The 19908-nt window shown below is 46.0% G+C and overlaps 1 protein-coding gene across 3 annotated transcripts in view; it reads right to left on the bottom strand.

Annotated features, from left to right (window-relative positions):
• LOC135209695 (intraflagellar transport protein 88 homolog) overlaps positions 1-16385 on the bottom strand; it is a gene marked incomplete at its 5' end in the record, with an annotated part of 88101 nt that extends 71716 nt beyond the window's left edge. For all 3 annotated transcript variants that reach the window (XM_064242452.1, XM_064242451.1, XM_064242453.1), the window contains 5 exon segments: positions 235-469; positions 2568-2679; positions 4672-4819; positions 6312-6498; positions 16227-16385. In XM_064242452.1, the coding sequence (XP_064098522.1) occupies positions 235-469; positions 2568-2679; positions 4672-4819; positions 6312-6498; positions 16227-16385 (841 nt within the window).
• Positions 16386-19908: the final 3523 nt, after the last annotated feature.

The following is a 19908-nucleotide window of genomic DNA, read 5'->3' as shown; positions in this document are numbered from 1 at the left end:
TCCCACTATGGGCTGTTCTTTAATTAATTATGACCTTGAACGATTACCAGCAGGCTACATGAACTACTGCCCAGTCATAAAAAATTAAGAAGTAAAACACTGTGTAAAGCAGGTTGGAACAATTGGAGGGCTGCCTCTGGGGTTTTGCACACTTTATAGCTAACCTTAAATATGAGATGTACTTTCTTCCTTAGATCCAAATTACATAACAAACTCAATCTTCTCATAACTCACATTCAACATTCTCAGGGAACCTTCGATTGATCTGTTTATATGTCTGGAGTGCTTGCTGATAATTTCCAGATCTCCTATGACAGGCTGCAACCATCAGGTGCCACTTTGATTCATCTGGTTGCATTAAAGCAGCTCGCTCAAAATAACTAATAGCTTTCTCAGCTACTTGATGCTCGATAAAGTATGATCCAAGCCAGTCAATTACTTCAAGATTACTTGGAAAGTAACGATATGACTGAAATAAAAAAATATTAATATATAATCATAATGGAGAAAATTAATCTATTGTATCTCGACTACTTACACAGTATGAATCTCAACAAGCTCTTCAGCATTTTTCATTCAATATCACAAACATTATACATACTCTGAATCTGAAAACTAGCCCTCTAAATAAACTATAATTTTGAATAACAACATTCTTAAAAGTATGCTTTAAATGTAATAAAAATAAGTGGAGAGACTAACAAAGATCTTTCAATCAAGTCATTTTAATTCAGTTATTTCTGTTGAAACATTCTTAACTGTAATATCAACAGTAATGTTTTTCAACTACTGTGCTAAGTTCAGTATTGACTTTTGTAGCTTAGCTTAGGCACATAATACAGTATTTAGTAAAACTGATCATTCAGTCATTAAAAATATGTTAATTTTGTCAGAAACTAAATTCATCTCCTGAGCTTAACATGAAATTTACTACAACTTCTTTTGTTCAAACTGGTATCAAGACACCATTAAAAAAGCTAAGTAACACATGAGTTTTATTCTTAGAAAATAAATGTTTCAAACAACCCAACTGATCGATTTATACAGTCATCTCTCATTTATTCAGATTAATACATTCAAGGCCCTGCTTGATAGTGGAAATTTTCAGATATGGTGAAAAACACTACAGGTGTGAAAAGCTAACTTTCTGCTCTTAGTTCCCATATCTGGTCACTTAACAATACCTTACAGTTCTGAATGCATATAAAAACATAAGTTCCTACCTTGTCTCCCCGATTTTGTAATTTCACATACATAAACTATATGCATATAAATGACACAATACAATATGTACTGCACTGTACATACAGTATACCACTATACTGTACAGATGTAAAAAATCTCTTTCTCTCTCATATCTTTGGGCAATGCCAAAACTGCATACATGGGCCAGATTTTTAAAACTTTGTGGAGAGGGTTTGCAAGTCCTCCCCCTCCTCCAACACCACTGCCTTTTTGAGGCCATGATGTGGCAACCTAACCGGAATAGGTTGTGAGGTGCCTAGAGGATCTTAAAGAGGTGGAGAGACACATCAGGTTCCTGACTAGAACATCCTGGCATGTAAATAAAGAGTGCCTAAGGGGTTGTTTGTTCCCAAACTAAACAACTTTGCACAGCAGTGATGTCGATGGGATGTATTTCCAGGGGTTGGGGTCTGAAGAAGCTGTCAAGGGTACTCTGAAGCAAAAAAACAATTCTGCTTTGCTTCTCCAACTACCAAATTGCTCAAGCTCCTAAAGCAAATTCCAAGGCCCTGGGGAAATAGCTGCAGTCAATGCAAGAACACTTGATTTCCCACTCTGTTACAGTCAGCAGAAATCTTAGGTGCTTCCTAAACTATATCTGCTGGAGATATTGATGAATACTGTAACAAGGAAATGGTCTTACTTCCTTCATTAATGAACATGAGACTAAATCCTCCTTTCCACCAACATATGCAAAGGTACTTTACATCCATGGACATTAACTCCATTTGTGGAACAGCAAAGGAGGTTTAGCAAGGATGCAGGTCAACCCATTAGAGGAGGATATGACTAATGTCATTTTTCCATATTTCATGCCCCTGATTTTTCCAAATATAATTTAACAAAAACCATGTACATCTTTCATTTAAGTGTAGATGATTGGCAGAGGCAACAACTACCAACAAGGTCTTATTTAAATATACAAAAGTTACCCAAAAAGTCCAAATTCAATAAATGTAAGTTAAACCCAGTGTATTTTTCTGTCTACAAACTCTGGGAATATTTGTAATGTGACCTATCACAACCAAAAGAAAATGATTAGGATGACAAAAAATAAAGTTATTGAATTAGAATTTGCAATCTTTTACATTTCAAATGTTACAGCACTAAGAGAAAGTCTCCACTCTATTAATAGCAATAATACTCTACTAGGTAGAGGGCTTCACAGGTCAATGGCTTACACACCAGACATCTAATAGATATTTTCCTCTACAATGGCCCTAACTAATAAGCAAAATAAGAGGCTTATAAACTGTATGAGCACATGTTCCTGTTACTACCACTTTACTAATAATATAAGACATCACATTAATAGAACTCACATCAAAATAGTACTGATATGCTTGCTGTTTATCTCCTTCAGAATCAAATATTTGTCCCAAGCGTTGATGTATGTGAGGATCAGTTGGAACAAGACCAAGCAACTGAAGATACCTGTAATCAGAAACATGTTGGCAATTATTCTAATGGTAATATATAACTGAAGCTGTCCTTCATTTTTCAGCGTACAGTAAATTCAACTTATCTGTAATAATTCACCCTAACCAATCTGGATTATTAATGTGGACAATCATGAAATACATACAGTAAAACAATATAATGTAGCTAGCCCCTCTTTATATAGCACACAAACATACATTTATTAATGCACTTTGTAATCAAATTAGCTAGTGAGTGACAGAACACATAAAAATCCCTTTCAAGAAAATACAAAAGTGTACTAAATGATGAGACTTTCCACAAAAACCCATACAACAAAAATTGAGAGAAGGAAGAGAAGAGAGAGAACAGAAGAAAGAGGAGAAGAGAGAGACGAGAGAGAGAGAGAGAGAGAGAGAGAGAGAGAGAGAGAGCATCACCTGCAATTTTCATACATGTCAATAACAAGAAAAAATAAATAGCAGCAGCTCAGCGGACTCAGGTAGACTGATGCATGTAAGTAGATCTCCAGCAGTTTATAGTAGCTGACTGAATTGTTCCATGCACAATCTAATCCAACAGGAACCAGAATAGCAGGTTTGGATGTCAGGCATCCTTGTACAAGCAATGGCTTTGTACTGAAAAATATTTCATCTCAAACATATGCACAGTTCTTAATAGCCAAGGCTCCATGAGATATGAAAGGTTAATTTATGAACTGAATCCCTGTTTAAAACTGCAGGCAATAAAAAGAGAGCTTCCAATAAAAAGCCTTAATCACTTGCATAGAATAACAGAAGTTCAAGTCTGAACCAGTACCAGCAGCTTAATCAAATGGTGATAAAACTAGACCCATTACCAAACTCTTGAAAGAGAAGCAAAAGCCCCAAAACTGATCCAAGAGGAAAAGGCAGCTTGAAGAAGATACAAGGCCTAAGAATTCATCACAACATAGGCCCTTGAAACTTGGAACCAAGCACAGTACTTTCTTGAAAGAGCAAAGAAAATGAGGAGCTAATTAACTTGGACTAACCATTAATAACTAAGAATTGCCAAATCTGCAGGAGGCCATGACTAACCTTAACATGAACCCCTTTTCCCAAACAGATTATGAACATCTACAGGTAGCGAGTTACAAAAGTCAAGTATATACTAGTTTAACCAGACATTGAGCTGATTGACAGCTCTCCTAGGGCTGGCCCAAAGGATTAGATATTTTCACATGGCTAGGAACCAATTGGTTACCTAGCAACGGGACCTACAGCTTATTGTGGGATCCAAACCACATTACATTGAAAAATTAATTATATTGAGAAATTAACTTCTAATCACCAGATATAAATTCCTCTGATTCCACATTGGCAGAGCAGAGAATCGAACTTCAGACTACCGAATCAGTAGGTGAGCAGGTAGCCCACTCATCCCCCTTGAGCATCCTTAAAAAATCTAAGGCCCCTCCTGAAGAAAGGAATTCTTACACCATAAGTAATGGCTCTATGGGGTACTCATAAAGCAAACCTGAGCTGGAGAATCAGGATAATGAAAGGAGCTCAAGACTTGCCTAAAACAATTTACTTTGCAGTAAAGTGGTTCTGATGTTATGTAAAGTGAAAAATATGCAAAAGAAAACAATTAAAATTTCTCAAGATGTGGATCAGTTCCAAAAGATGACCAAGTAGCACCTACCTCAAGGATGCCTTGATCATGCAATGTTATACAACATCTAATCCGGGATGTCTCATCCAGGTTAATTTAGAGCAATATTTTACATTACCAATGTTTGCCTGATGGCAGAAAATGTCCACTGTCCAGTGAAAGCTGGTAATGAGTGGTCTGACTTTCCAAACTTCTACAGCATAGACAAAAAAGCATATTACAAAATCTAGCCCTACCTTGGAAATCTTATGAAATCTTCTGTAATAATGTTGAATTTTTTTTCATGACTACCTCACCATAAATTTAAGACTAAAAACAATAACACAAGAGCACTAACATCAACAAACTTACCATTCTGATGCCTGATCGTAATCACGGAGAAGCTGGTACAAACTCGCTATCTGGTAAACTACAGGTGGGTAATTTCTGACAATAGCATGCATCTTCAACAATGAATCCAAGGCTTCACCAAAGTGCCCAAGCTTTTTGTTAGTCAGTGCTGAAAGGAAAATTTTTATTATTTCCTACCATATAGTCACATAATTTGGTCAATAATTTACCAACTGACAATAAAACTTGGATACTAATCTAAAATGGAACACTTGGCCCCATGAAACGCTACATTTTTTGGCACAAGGCATGCTTTGCTTTCAAGAAGGATGTAGTATGATATAATAATCATAATGAAATGCAAAACAAAACCTTCAAACAAGATTAACCTACTGGAACATCATGTAACTTTTAAGTGTGCCTGATTCTCCCTCTGGTGAATGATAGTTTTGGCTCACTTAACAAGTCAACCTTTACAATCTCTTGACTCGGAAGTTTTATGTCTAAAAGGCATTTAGTTAAAACCTTGCAAAACATCTGAAGTACAGTGAAAATGACAAGAGGAACCAACAAATTCAATTACAACATCAAATTAGCCTTCTAATATTCCAAGTCTCAATTTTAGCACACACTCCAGCCTCTAAGGTCAAAACAATCATAGATACATTCAGGTTGGGGTGCATAAGTAAACATGGAATCAAAAGTAAGCACATTATTAATGACAAAAATAATAACAGAATAATACACTGTTTTTACAGTAAAACAAGTATTTATACAAAACCACTCCTAATAAAATAGCCTTTATGTGTGTGGAACACATCGACATGCACAAAGCAAAAAGTTCCAAGAACAGTTCCACCACAACTTCTCATCCAACTCCTATGGAATCCAAAGACTGCAAGAAGATATCTCTCTCCCAAATTCTTCCAGAGCTTGAATGTAAGAAAACATCCCAAGACAATGGATTAGCCATGTGGACTGGCACTGACTCCAAAGGATGAAAGCACAAGTAGAAGGGCAAAACCGTCATACAGAAGCTAACAACATGCTAAGCAACTATAAAAACACTGAGGGTTTCCAAAGAGGAAGCGCAAATCAAAGCTTCCCTTCCCAAATGGTGCTACTGTACCTGTGTTACCTAATAAAAGCCTAGTTCCCCAAATACTTTGGGTAGTAAGACACAAAAAAACAGTCACAAAACCGCAAAAGGTAACTGCAGTGCCCCACCTCTGCAGCTGCCTCTTAAGGATCTTTAGAGAGAAAGGTTCCCTTGAGGTGCAAGTGGTAATGGAATCTTTAAGAAGGAAACAATGCCCCTCTGCAGACTCCATACAGAGAATCCCCTTCCAGGTCACATGATGCAAGACTTCTTTTGTCAGATGAATATTTCAACTCTCAGTTACAAAGCATTGTGCATAGCATTATACCACAGTAAAATATGGATTTGTAGACTTTGGCCGCATAATTATCAGCAACAATTTTTTCGAGTCCTTTTTTTTTTATTGCATAATGAGCAGCATTTCTTGTTTTGCAAAGTCAAAGTACCAATTGAATTAAAAAAAATTTTTATTCTTTTAAAAAAGTTTGAACTTAAACATACAACATTGTTATAACAAATATTTCAAGAGCTTAAAACTAACAACTTCACTCAACAGCCTTACCCAAGTTATAAAGAGCCTCAACACAAGATGCATCAATGTCAAGCGCTGCAACATAATGCTCACGGGCCTTCTCATAATCTTTTCTTTGAAAACAGCAGTTACCTAAATTTACCAAAGCAGAATCATTGTATCCATTCGAATCTCTTGCCATCTGAGCATATTTCTCAGCCATTTCAATTTCATTTTGCTGCAAAGAAAAAAAAATTTTCTCATTCCATTGGACAAGTATTTTTTATATAAATCTCTTAATTCTATATCAAACTGCATTGTTTCTGTGGGCAAGGAAATCTCAGTAACATCAACTTGTACCATAAAAAAATGAATAGGCCTCTACACATGTAGTTAATGATTTGATGTCTGCTTTCTTTCACCTTACAAGTACCAAAGGATCAAAAGACAAAGTGCTGGGAAAGGAGGACAACATTCACTCTTTGATTATTGGACTTGTATGGAAAAAAGTTTTTTTGTATAAAAGATTTTTCATTGCAACCACATTATTTATTTGGTCTAAATGAAAATCATCCCAAATCTTACATCCCTTCAATATGGTGGCATTACATGTTCTTTCTCACAGAATGGCAGAAAGTTCTAAATTGTGCTCAAAGTTACATCTACGCACTGTCAGAACCAGAAAGAGATGGTATTTTTGGAGATTTGTTTCTTCCTGTGGCCTAAGCAAAATGAAAGTCTTAAAGAAATAAAGGGAAATTCCTGAGAATATTGCAACTAATGCCAAAGTACCCTGATGAAGCAAAGGAGGTCAATGTTACAAGTTGCAGGCAAAGCTGAAATAGCAAAGGAAGAGCAACAGTAAGGTACAAAGCACTGAAAGATTGTGTTTTGGCAACAAATTCTGAGGCAAAGGAAAGCTGATTAGCAGACCAACTCTTCAAATGGATCAGTCTCAGGCAGAGCATGGAGCCCACTAAACCACTTTGAAGAGGCCAGAGCCAAGAGAAAATGGTCCTGAAAGTCAAACAAACAGGAAAGATTCAAAGACAAATGCACAGGGAGGGTATACAGGCTCTTCACAACTAATGGTAAATCCCAGCAAGGAAGTTTCACAGAAGCCTATGGGACAGATTACAAAAATAAATAATCAAGACTGAAATACCCTCAATCATAAAAGTAGTCCAAAATGAGAACAGAAATAGAGAGAGCTTTCCGCAAGTAACTAAACATTGGACTTGAAGCCTAGGCTTCCTCTTAGTGATAGTATAGGTCCGAATCCTCATTTTCTATCATGAAATGAACATCAAAGGCATGAAATGACCTTTGCAATCCCTTAATGGTAGTAGGTCCAAATCCTCACTTTTAAGCATGCAGTGCTATCAAAAACAAGGAACTACCAATGAACAGCTTACCTTATTCAGTCACTTAGATCAAATCCTAAATGTTCCAGCCTCAGAATTTTGATGTTCAGTCTTATCTCAAGTCAGAAGTGCTACGCCTTAGTCATATTAGTTTCCATTGGGAAAGTAAATTAGAGAATGAGCTCGTCGGGCAGCTTTTGAACAGGCAGATACACTACTGATTCCAGAAAAGCCCGAAATGGGCATGGAGCACATTCTGGGTATCACTTCTAGACACAGTAAACAGATAAATAACTATCTTGTAGTTCATTCTGCGCACTGTGTACACTCAGGTCACTCGACCAACAAAGTTAACATAATAATGCTCATAATGCTCAAAATAATGTTCTGAACATTGTTATACATATCTCAGCACTCACATAAAGACAAATGACAGGCCTTGCAAAGAAGGTGCAGTATGACAATTAAAGTGGAAGAGCAATTCCTATGTTCAGAAGGGGTACACAAATTATAGGGCAGAATACCCAATAGATTATGTAAGCTCAATTCCATGTGTTTGAGCCAACAGCCAAGTGGGAGGAGTATGAACTGAATCAGATATCTAGGAGCGATAGATAATGTTGAAACAGAAGGGCCTAAGATATATCTGAAGCAGAGAATAATCAGCTCTTGTCTGAACTCTATGGGAAACACTTTCTACCATAAGTAATTACCACTGGGACTTGAAACAGTCTTTACTTTGCAGTGCACATTTGATCTATACATCCCCTGGCCCACATTACTACATTACAAAATTCAAGTCGTTTTGGTAAAACTGTCACCAAAATAAAGAAATTAAAAATAATACAGGCTGATATTGCAAAAATGACAATTTGTCCAAAATTGCATTTTTCCTAACTATACAAACCTGAGGTCCTTTTACAATAGGAAGGTACTAGCGGCAGCTGGATAGGTCGTAAGCTTTCGAACAAGGGGTTCGGTAGTTAACTGCTTGTCCGACAGGCGCGCGCGCGACTGGGAGGTAAACAAATCACTTTTGCTTTTGGCCCAAGCAAAAACTGCAGAGTGAGGGGTGGCATGAGGTGGGGCTATGTGTAAAAGGACCTCAGGTTTGTATAGTTAGGAAAAATGCAATTTTGGACAAATTGTCATTTGTTCCGACACGGCATACAAACCTTCGGTCCTTTTACAATAGGAAGACTCACTTCTTGGTGGGTGGAATCTGAGTCTTTTGTGAACAGACTGGTGTTCGCCCAACCTTGGAAGCCTCCCTGGTCGTAAGAGCGAGGGAGGGATCCAAGCCTCTGTCCGATTGATCGGGGTGTGCACCGCAGGATCAATGGTCAGACCTCTGGACCGAGTACTAAGAGAGAGGCAAGCGTATCTCTTCGTACCAGCAATGTAAGAACTTGTTCCTGTACAGGAGCAAATATAAAGTCATGGGTTTGACTCTTGTAGGCATCCACTTCCCCCCCCTTGTAGGAGGAAGTGGTGGATATTCTGCTCCTATCCCTAGTGAAAGGGATAGGATGGGGCTCTGTCATATAGCTCACCTGCATCTCGTCCTCATCCAGCGTAGTGACGACCGTGGCCCTCTGCCCACAGGTAGAGGAGGAGGAAAAGACGGGAAGAGGGAGCCAGTCACTCACTCATTCACACATCCATCCACACAGTCACACCAGGACTCGATGCTGTTTCAGCCTGCGAGGGTCTGGGTTTGCTACACAACTTGTTGAGCAGCCACCACGGGTCCCAAGAAAAGGTATCCAAGGACCTGTGGGCAATATCCCGAAGGTAGAAGGACGTAAAGGTAGTCTGGTTAGACCAGACCCCTGCCTTCAGGACCTGCGCCACGGAGAAGTTCTTACGAAACGCCAAACGAGGGGCCAATACTTCTGACTTCGTGAGCTCTCGGACGGGACGTACGGATGTCGTCACTACCATCAGCCTCATACGCCCTCCTGATCACCTCACGCAGCCAGAATGAAAGAGTGTTCTTGGATGGATACTTCTTTCTTGGTTACCCCGGTGCTAACGAAGAGGCGTCGACACTCAGGCCTGAGGTGTCGAGTTTTCTTCAGATAGCGCCGTAGCGCCCTCACAGGACAAAGCAGCATCTCATCCGCATCATTATCGGTGAAGTCCATTAGGGAGGGAATCGTGAATGACTCGAACCTGTCGTCAGGGATCAACGGTTTCTGAGTCTTCGCAACGAAGTTCGGGACGAAATCGAGCGTCACAGATCCCCATCCCCTGGAATGTCGTACATCATAGGAAAGACCATGAAGTTCCCCTACTCTCTTCGCCGATGCCAGGGCCAGCAAGAAGAGGGTCTTGAGGGTCAGATCCCTGTCTGACGACTCTCGGAGTGGCTCGAACGGTGTTCGAGTCAAACTCCTAAGGACGAGAGTCACATCCCACGCAGGGGGCCTGAGTTCCCTGGGTGGGCAAGACCTTTCGAAGCTCCTCATAAGCAAGGAGATCTCGAACGAGTTCGAGATGTCCAATCCCCTCAGTTTCAGGACGAGCGCCAAGGCGGCTCTGTATCCTTTGACTGTGGGGACTGAGAGGAGCTTCTCTCGGCGAAGAAAAACGAGGAAATCCGCTACCTGCTGAAGAGTGGCTCTGAGAGGAGATAGGACCCCGTCTACGACACCAACCACAGAAGACGGCCCACTTCCCCTGGTACACAGCTGCAGAGGACTGACGGACGTTTCCAGCCATCTCTGTTGCTGCGCTACGAGAAAAGCCTCTCGTTCGCAAGAGATGGTGGATAACAGCCAGCCGTGAAGACGTAGGGACTGGACTGCTCGGCGGTGGTACCGCTCGACGTGTGGCTGGGCGAGAAGGTTGTGCCAAGGGGGAATCTCTCTCGGTTCTCCTGCGAGAAGAGCCAGCAGGTCCGGATACCAAATGGCCTGTGGCCATTTGGGAGCCACCAGGATCATCCTGAGATTCGGGGTGACCAGTGCTCGACTGATCACCTTGCGAATCAGGCTGAACGGGGGAAAGGCATAGACGAAGAGGTTGTCCCACGGGTGTTGAAGAGCGTCCTCTGCAGCTGCCCATGGGTCCGGCACGGCCGAGAAGAACACCTGGAGCTTCCTGTTGTGCCGGGTGGCGAACAGATCCACGACTGGTCGCCCCCACAGGTCGAAGAGCCTTTCCGCCACGTCCTGGTGTAGAGACCATTCGGTCCCTATCACCTGATCCCGACGGCTGAGCGTGTCTGCTACTACATTCCTCTTCCCTGGAATGTAGCGTGCCGACAGCTCTATTGAGTGTGCCTCGGCCCACTCGTGCACCTGCCGAGTCAACTGGTACAACGGGAGAGACACTAGGCCCCCCTGTTTGTTGACGTAGGCCACTACCGTGGTGTTGTCGCACATCAACACCACTGAGTGTCCCATCAATCGGTCCTGGAACTCTTGGAGAGCGAGGAACGCTGCCTTGAGTTCCAGTACATTGATGTGAAGGTGCTTGTCGTTCTCGTCCCACACTCCTGAAGTCAGCAACTCCTCCAGGTGTGCGCCCCATCCTTCGGTCGATGCGTCTGAGAACAGCTGCATGTCCGGGGGGGGAGTGCGCAGAGGCACTCCTCTTAAGAGGTTCCTGTCGTCCAGCCACCAGGCTAGGTCCTGCCTCACCTCCGGTGTCAGTGACACTGGAAAGCTTGGGGGATCCGTCGCCTGTTGACCAACTCTCCTTTAGCCTCCACTGAAGAGACCGCAGGTGAAGACGCCCGTGAGGGACTAACTTCTCGAGTGACGACAGGTGTCCGATCACGACTTGCCATCGCTGAGCTACCTGTTCCTGCCGAGACAGGAACTGGTTGGCTGCCTCCCTGAATCTGCTGATCCGCGAGTTCTGCGGGGAAGACTCGCCCTGCTACCGTGTCGATCAGCATACCCAGGTACTTCATCCTCTGCTTGGGCTCGAGATCGGACTTTTCGAAGTGTTCAACTAACGATCCCCAGATCGCGACAGAACTCGAGCAGTCGATATCCCTGTCCTGTAGCAACTGCGAGCGGGAGCTCGCCAGGACTAACCAATCGTCGAGATACCTCATCAGACGTATCCCGTGCGAATGGGCCCACGCAGACACCAGAGTGAACACTCGCGTGAACACCTGTGGGGCGGTTGAGAGACCCGAAGCAAAGTGCCCTGAACTGGTACACCGTCCCGTCGAGGAGAAGCGGAGGTACTTTCTGGAGGACTGATGAATGGGTATTTGGAAATACGCATCTTCAAGTCCACCGAAAGCATGAAATCGTTCTCCCTGATGGAGTCGAGCACTGAGCGTGCCGTCTCCATCGTGAACCGGGTCTGGCGAAACAAACCCGTTCAGAGGAGAGAGATCTATCACCGGGCGCCAGCCTCCCGTAGACTTTTCCACCAGGAAGAGTCGACTGTAAAAAGCCCGGTGACTGATCCGTGACGATTTCTACAGCTCTCTTGCTCAGCATGGTCTTTGATCTCCTGTCTCAATGCTACGTCCTTCGATGACCCTGGAACGTACGACTGCTGTTGGACCGGGTTGGAGGTGAGGGGTGGCCGAGATTCGAAGGGTAATAGATATCCCTCCCGAAGGACATCTACAATCCAGGTCTCGGCGCCGTAGCGCTGCCAAGTTGCCCAATGGCTGGCCAGGCACCCCCCCACTTTCCGGCAGCAGGTGAGGGGGAACGCCGTCCCTAGCGTTTCCCCCCTTTCTTCGACTTCTTCCCAGAGCCTCCCCACGGGAGGAGGAGGGCTGGGAGGAGGGCTGGTTACGGCTCCCCTTGGTAGAAGTCGAAGAAGACAGAGTCTTTCCCCGGGGCTTCGACGCAGCTACCGTCTTAGCCACCGAGGAAGCGCTAGCCGAGCTCTTAGACTTGGCCGCAGTCCGAGGCTGCCCAGAAGCCTTCGAGACTGCCTGGTGAACCAGACGGTCACTGTCATCAGTGCGCCGTCTGTCCACCGCAGCGTCCACCATCTCTCCTGGGAAGAGAGACGTGGAACTCCGTAAAGGTCCGTTGCGAAGTTCCAACGCCGCTTCACGCCCGGCCGCCCTGGAAAACCCGAGTAAGGGACGGAGGAGTCCCTTCGTCGGAGGAGGGAAACCAGGTTGGCCCACAGGTTCACCGTCTGGTGGGCAAGGAAGGAGATGGCTCTTCCTCCAGACTGGCAAAAGTCTCCTAAAGGCCGAGTCATCTTCGGGAGAAATTCCCCCGGAGTTGGCTGCGACCTTAGATACTGTGAGGGACCACAGATCTAGCCAGGAGACAGGCCTGGAAAGCTGCCATGGCGGTAGATTCCAGGCCGAGTGCCTCTTGCTGCGAGAACCATAGGTTCTCGGACAGGAGCTGCTGCAGAGACACACCCGGAGTCAGCCTGGCTAAACTCCGGGTTCACCTGTTTTGGGCGGCATCGGGTCTTCAGATGGCACGTAAAAACGCCGCTGTCGCAGCAGAGGAGGTGGAAGCAGCTTGCTCGACCCTGCCAGACTTGAGCGAACCGTCTTGTCCGGAGACAAGCGATTCAACCTGGTCCAGCACTGAGTCTGCAAGCTCGGAACGCGGCAAACCCACCGTCGGTCTGGGTTCCCTCTTCGGGTCCCCAGAACGACTCGAGCCGGGACGTGGGTTTCGGATGGTGGGAGCGGCGATCCTTCCCCGAGGTCGTTGTGCTGACGAATCAGCGCAATAACCTCGGCAAAGTTCCTCTGGATCTCAGGAGTGACTGCGTCCTGCGGAGTCAGACCATCCAGTCCCTCAAACAGGAGCATCTCCCGAGACCCTCCTCCCTCAAGGGAGGAACAGCGACAGACCCCTCTCGGTCTCCTCCAACCACTTGTGCGTACGACCTGGCTGGTCCGAGAACCGTGCCTGGTACGTACGACGACGTGGTGGGATCCTGAGGGGCGCACCCCTCACGGATCACTCCTCAATACCTCGCCCCTCCCGGTGTAACCCGAGGAGGTTGAAGGTATGGGAGAGGCAGACCTGACGCCTCCCTCCTCGCTCGCTGGCAGAACCAGTGGGCTTGGAAGACTGCAGGCGATCGTCAACCCGCGGTGGCGATCGAGCTGCAGACCTAGTCGAGCCGTCTCGCTGTGGAGAACGGCTGGACCGAGAACAGCGGCCCCGGTCTCGTGTGTCAGAGGAGCTGGTGCTGGTCGCCGTACCCGATCGCTCTCTGTGAGAGTGACGGTCAGGCGACCGGCGAGCTCCACTGTCACGGTGAGACCGGTGCGTATCCTCACGGCGCGTCAGTTCGCTGGTACCAGCCGTGGCTGGTGCCGGCGAACGGGGGACCTCTTCCCAGCCTCAGCCCGTGGCCGGTCATGGACCGTCACGTCCGCCCGGGTAGCCAGCTGCTCGCCACGAGAGCGAGAGCTGGTCTGGTGAGAGTCGCGTGAGCGGCTGTCATCAGTCTTCCGCTCCGTGCCGTGAACCTGACGCTGAGCGGACTCAGAGGTCTGGTTCCTGGCTGCACGGTCGCTGTTAGGCGACCGTACACTCGGTACCCTCTCGCGAACGAGAGGCCGAGACGGATCCTGCTGCCGGTGGCCGAACCACTAACAGCGGTGAGGAAGTGCCGGTGTTAGCCGGCACTCCTCTGGTCCCCGTAGTCTTCTTCCTTGCGGAAGAAGAGACGGGTCCTGCCCCCGAAGGAGCAGGGTGACCAGCGGAAGAACCCCCCGTCTCACCAGAGCGAGACGGGCCCTTAGAAGTTCCCGAAGGAGACTTCTTAGGGGGGGGGAGGCGACCTTCTTCTTCTTCGGCGGGGGAGCCTTAGAAGAAGAAGGGGAAGAGGCAGCAGACGACGACGACGACGAAGAAGACGATGAAGACGATGAAGAGACGACGACACTTCCTCCTCTTCTTCTTCTTCTTCGTCAACCTCCTCAGACCGACGTCAGATCTGTCATCCAGAGCGGAGCCGGGGCTGCTGTTGCGAAGCAACAGGGCCCGGAACGCACCTGTCCGAACAGATCAGCATCGGGAGCAGCGGAGCCAGGAACAGGAACAACGTCAGCAGGTGCAGGCATCACAGGAACAGCAGTAGAGACGGCAGGAGCAGGTACAGTAACGGCAGCAGTGGTCATCAAACGTCACGTCGTGAACGGCGGCTGGGCAGGTACGCAAGGTACGGCAGGCTGTGCAGGCTGTCCAGTTGGACGGACCAGCGGCACAGACATCCTTGGTACTGGTGGGAGGTCCAGGGGCGAGCTCTTCGGGCACACGAAGTCCGGTCGCGGCAGCACGGCAAACCCAGGTGGCGGCATCACACTCCCCCCGTGGTACGGCGACTGGCCCCTGCACCGATGTAGTAGGTGTTACAGAGACCGCGTGCGGGGTGGGGGGTGACACCAGGTGAGGAGGTGAAGCGTAGCCAGGTGTTGTAAGGGTCGTGGTGGTGGTCGTAACGTCGCATGGGTTGGACCAGCCACGGAGCCAGCGAGATGGTAGAGAGCCCCTGGACCACTCGGAGTCCTGCAGCCCCAACAACGATGCCCACCACCTGTCCGAGGTTCGTCCTTCGCGGCAACCGCACCTGAGGAAGCAAAAGTCGGGTGATTAGCAGGATCCTCACCCGCTCGCGCGAAAGACGAACGGATAGAGGACCCAGAGTACAACTCGACGTCAGGGGTATCTAGCCGGCCCTCGCCTCCACACTCGACAAGTCAGGTGAGGAGAAGGACCTAGAAACCCCCCCCGAAGGGGAAGGCGCCAAACGTGGAAGCTGAGCGGGCGGCAGGAAAGAAGACGAAGTGTCCGTAACCAAAGGAGTCGCGGGAGAGCTTTCCGACGACTCCTTTGCAGGCCTTCGCTTCTTCCTGCCCTCATACAAAGTCCACTGCGCCTCCGACCAATTATTACACACTTCACATGGCTCGGCTCGGGTGCATTCGCGCCCCCGACACCGAGCGCACAAAATATGTGGGTCAATTTCAGGGAATGAGCGGAACTTTCCGCATTTACGCCCTTCGGTACCCGGGCATAGTCTCTGTGGGGTAGCGAGGCGAGGAGATTCCATGATTGACCAATAACTCAATATTAAATGAAAAAAGAGAAATGATTGTACTTACAATGATTCTTTCATACACAAACACAATCATATACTCAAGGAAAGCAACGACGAGAAGCGGGCAGAGAGCGTCGAACACACACGTCTACTCGCTGTGAGGCCGAAAGCAAAAGTGATTTGTTTACCTCCCAGTCGCGCGCGCGCGCCTGTCGGACAAGCAGTTAACTACCGAACCCCTTGTTCGAAAGCTTACGACCTATCCAGCTGCCGCTAGTACCTTCCTATTGTAAAAGGACCGAAGGTTTGTATGCCGTGTCGGAACAAACCAATTATGGAGAAGCAAGAACTGGTCAAATTCTAGGAATCAAAGTAAACAGGTCTGCTCAGACACAGGCATTCTTGAGGTGATAATTTTCTGCCCAATAGAGGAAGAGTGCAGGCAGGGAGTTGGATTATTTTTCATTTGAGTGATTTTGTAAGGGTAACCAACAAATCTAGAAACAGTCATAAAGTAGTGGATTGGTGGAGCTAAAAACATCAGGCAAGTGTAAATGACAGAAAGTCAGTTTAGAATGTTATGAATACTTACCAAGAAATAAAGAAAAGATAAGTTGGTAGCTGCTGTGCTTGCTACTTTTGTTTCTTTCTTTTCAAACATTTTCAACGTTTCCACTGCATCCTTAAAGTTCTTCTGCCTCAAGTACATGACAGCTTTGTTGATCTCCAGATCATTAGCCAAATCAGCATACTGGGGAAAAAATTTTTTTAATAGCATCACACCTAAAAAACATGGGATGAATAGATGTTCATTATTAACAGTTATGTAAATTATGGTATACTAAAGTTCTTATTGATACGTACAATCCAAGGAAACTTGTTTACATATTAACATATTGAAAAAATTCTTCGACAAGAAATTAAAATACCTGTTTCTTGTGAACAAACCTACTTATATTTTTCACTTAAGCCGTGACATTCAATAGGGGTTAACAATTTCAAATTCAGTAGCTGGTAACACTAAACACTAAATCTGTAAAAGGTATGTTTTGTATGTTTTGGTTAAGGGGGCCGGCCGGCTAATGCCCTTTTTTAAGGACAGGACTTTGATATTCATACCACTTAATAAGGTGACTTGGGACATCTCCAAACCGCATATGATTTTCGCCTGACCTTCGGTTTTGTGACGCCAGGGCGATTTATCCCGAAAATAACCATTTTCAAAATTCTATCTCCTCCCTTGATATTTAATATTAAGACTGGGATTACTACCATATATAAACAACCTGATGTAGACCTCCAATCGAATGAAAAGTTTTTTTCTAAAAGTCTTTTTTTTTGCTAGATATGAATTTTTCAATATGGTCAAAAAAATAAAAAAACCCTATAAATCCGGAGAAAAAAATGTATAAAAAAAAATATGAAACAAAAATTGGAAAAAAGGGCTTGATTTGATTGTTCTATAATGTCTTTCTGAGTTATATACCAAATTACAATGTTATAGCTTTAAAACTAAATGAGAAGATAGATTTTGAAGGTCAATAAGTATAGTTTTGAGATACGGGCGTTCAAAGTTTTCCTTCGTATTTCTATAAAGACAAATGTTTAATAATATTATTACTTTTATGAAATGACAATTTGTCGAAAATTGCATTTTTCCTAACTATACAAACCTGAGGTCCTTTAACAATAGGAAGTAGCTAGCGGCAGCTGGAACGGTCGTAAGCTTCGAACAAGGGGAGAACGGTAGTTAACTGCTTGTCCGACAGTCGCGCGCCGCGCGACTGGGAGGTAAACAAATCACTTTTGCTTTTGGCCCATACAAAATACGCAGAGTGAGGGGTGGGTCATGAGGAAGGACTATGTTTAAAGGCCTCAGGTTTGTATAGTTAGGAAAAATGCAATTTTTTTCGACAAATTGTCATTTGTTTCCGAATACGTAATACAAAACCATCGGTCCCTTTAACAATAGGAAGACTCACTTCTTGGTGGGAGGAATCTGAGTCTTTTGATGAACAGACTGGTGTTTGTCCATCCCTGGAATGCCTCCCTGGTCGTAAGAGCGAGGGAGGGATCCAAGCCTCTGTCCGATTGATCAGTGTGTGCAACCGCACGGATCAATGGTCAGACTCTGGGCCAAGTACTAGAAGAGAGGCAAGCGTATCTCTTCGTACCAGCAAGCAAGAACTTGTTCCTGTTTGCAAGAGGCAACATAAAGTATGGGTTTGTCTCAAGCTGGCATCCACTTCCTCCCCCTTGTTGGAGGAAGTGGTGGATATACGCTCCTATCCCTAGTGAAAGGGATAGGATGGGGCTCTGTTGAGTAGCTCACCTGCATCTTGTCCTTATCCAGCAGGGTGACGACCGTGTCCCTCTAACCACAGGTAGAGGGGAAGAAAAAGATGGGAAGAGGAGCCAGTCACACTCTCATTCACTCATCCATTCTTACGGTCACACCAGGACTCGATGCTGTTCAGCCTGCGAGGGTCTGGGTTCGCTACACAACGTGTTGAGCAGCCACCACGGGTCCCAAGGAAAAGATCCAAGGACCTGTGGGCAATATCCCGAAGGTAGAAGGAGGAAGGGCATGTGGTCTGGTTGGACCAGACCCCTGCCTTCAGTACTGCGCCACGGAGAAGTTCTTGCGGACAAGGCAGCATCTCCTTCGCATCGAAGGCGGTGAAGTCCCATTAGGAGGGGATTTGTGACGACTCGAACCAATCGTCAGGGACCGAAGGTTCTGAGTCTCCCGCTACGAGTTCGGTACGAAATCGCGCGTCACGATCCCCATCCCCTGGATGCTTGACTTCGCAGAGAAAGTCATGCAGTTTCCTCAGAGGGAAAAGAAGGAAATAGTCGCATGACCTATCCCTCTTCTCTACTTCGGTGATGTCCAGTACCCATACTGGTCTGTCCGTTTGCCACGAAGTCTCTCGCATCCTCCTATCCCCATGCAGCGAAGTTCTCGGTAGTGGATAGGACACCGACACTCCATGGTGGGTGTCAATGGTATGGGTACTGTGACAAGCTATTAAAATGACAATTTGTCCAAAATTGCATTTTTCCTAACTATACAAACCTGAGGTCCTTTTACAATAGGAAGGTACTAGCGGCAGCTGGATAGGTCGTAAGCTTTCGAACAAGGGGTTCGGTAGTTAACTGCTTGTCCGACAGGCGCGCGCGCGACTGGGAGGTAAACAAATCACTTTTGCTTTTGGCCCAAGCAAAAACTGCAGAGTGAGGGGTGGCATGAGGTGGGACTATGTGTAAAAGGACCTCAGGTTTGTATAGTTAGGAAAAAATGCAATTTTGGACAAATTGTCATTTGTTCCGACACGGCATCCAAACCTTCGGTCCTTTTACAATAGGAGACTCACTTCTTGGTGGGGGAGGAATCTGAGTCTTTTATGAACAGACTGGTGTTTCGCCCAACCTTGGAATGCCTCCCTGGTCGTAAGAGCGAGGGAGGGATCCAAGCCTCTGTCCGATTTGATCGGGTGTGGCACCGCAGGATCAATGGTCAGACCTCTGGACCGAGTACTAAGAAGAGAGGCAAGCGTATCTCTTCGTACCAGCAAACAAGAACAAGTTCCTATTTGCAAGAGGCAACATAAAGTTATGGTTTGTCTCTTGTTGGCATCCACTTCCCCCCCCTTGTAGGAGGAAGTGGTGGATATTCGCTCCCATCCCTAGTGAAAGGGATAGGATGGGGCTCTGTCGAGTAGCTCACCGGCATCTCGTCCTTATCCAGCAAGGTGATGACCGTATCCCTCTACCCACAGGTAGAGGGGGGAGAAAAAGATATGAAAGAGAAGCCAGTCACTCTCTCATTCACATATCTATTCTTACAGTCACACCAGGACTCGATGCTGTTCAGCCTGCTAGGGTCTGGGTTAGCTACACAACGTTGTTGAGCAGCCACCACGGGTCCCAAGGATAACGATCCAAGGACCTGTGGGCAATATCCAAAAGGTAGAAGGAGGTGCCAGTGGTCTGGTTGTACCAGACCCCTGCCTTCAGTACCTGCGCCACAGAGAAGTTCTTGTGTAACTCGAGGGAGTGTACTTCTAGGTCATCTTGGTGCTGACGAAGAGTCTTCAACACTCAGCCTGGGATGTCGAGTTTCTTCAGAAAGCGCGGTCGCGCTTTCACAGGACAAAGCAGCATCTCCTTCGCATCGAAGGCGGTGAAGTCCATTAGGGAGGGAGGGGATTGTGAAGGACTCTAACGAGTCGTCAGGAACCAGAAGGGTTCAGAGTCTTCGCTACGAATTC

This window comes from Macrobrachium nipponense, chromosome 38, assembly GCF_015104395.2.
Source record: "Macrobrachium nipponense isolate FS-2020 chromosome 38, ASM1510439v2, whole genome shotgun sequence".
Classification (NCBI taxonomy): Eukaryota; Metazoa; Arthropoda; class Malacostraca; order Decapoda; family Palaemonidae; genus Macrobrachium; species Macrobrachium nipponense.
The sequence above is the reverse complement of the archived record's forward strand: the minus strand, read 5'-3'. Positions and strand labels throughout refer to the sequence as shown.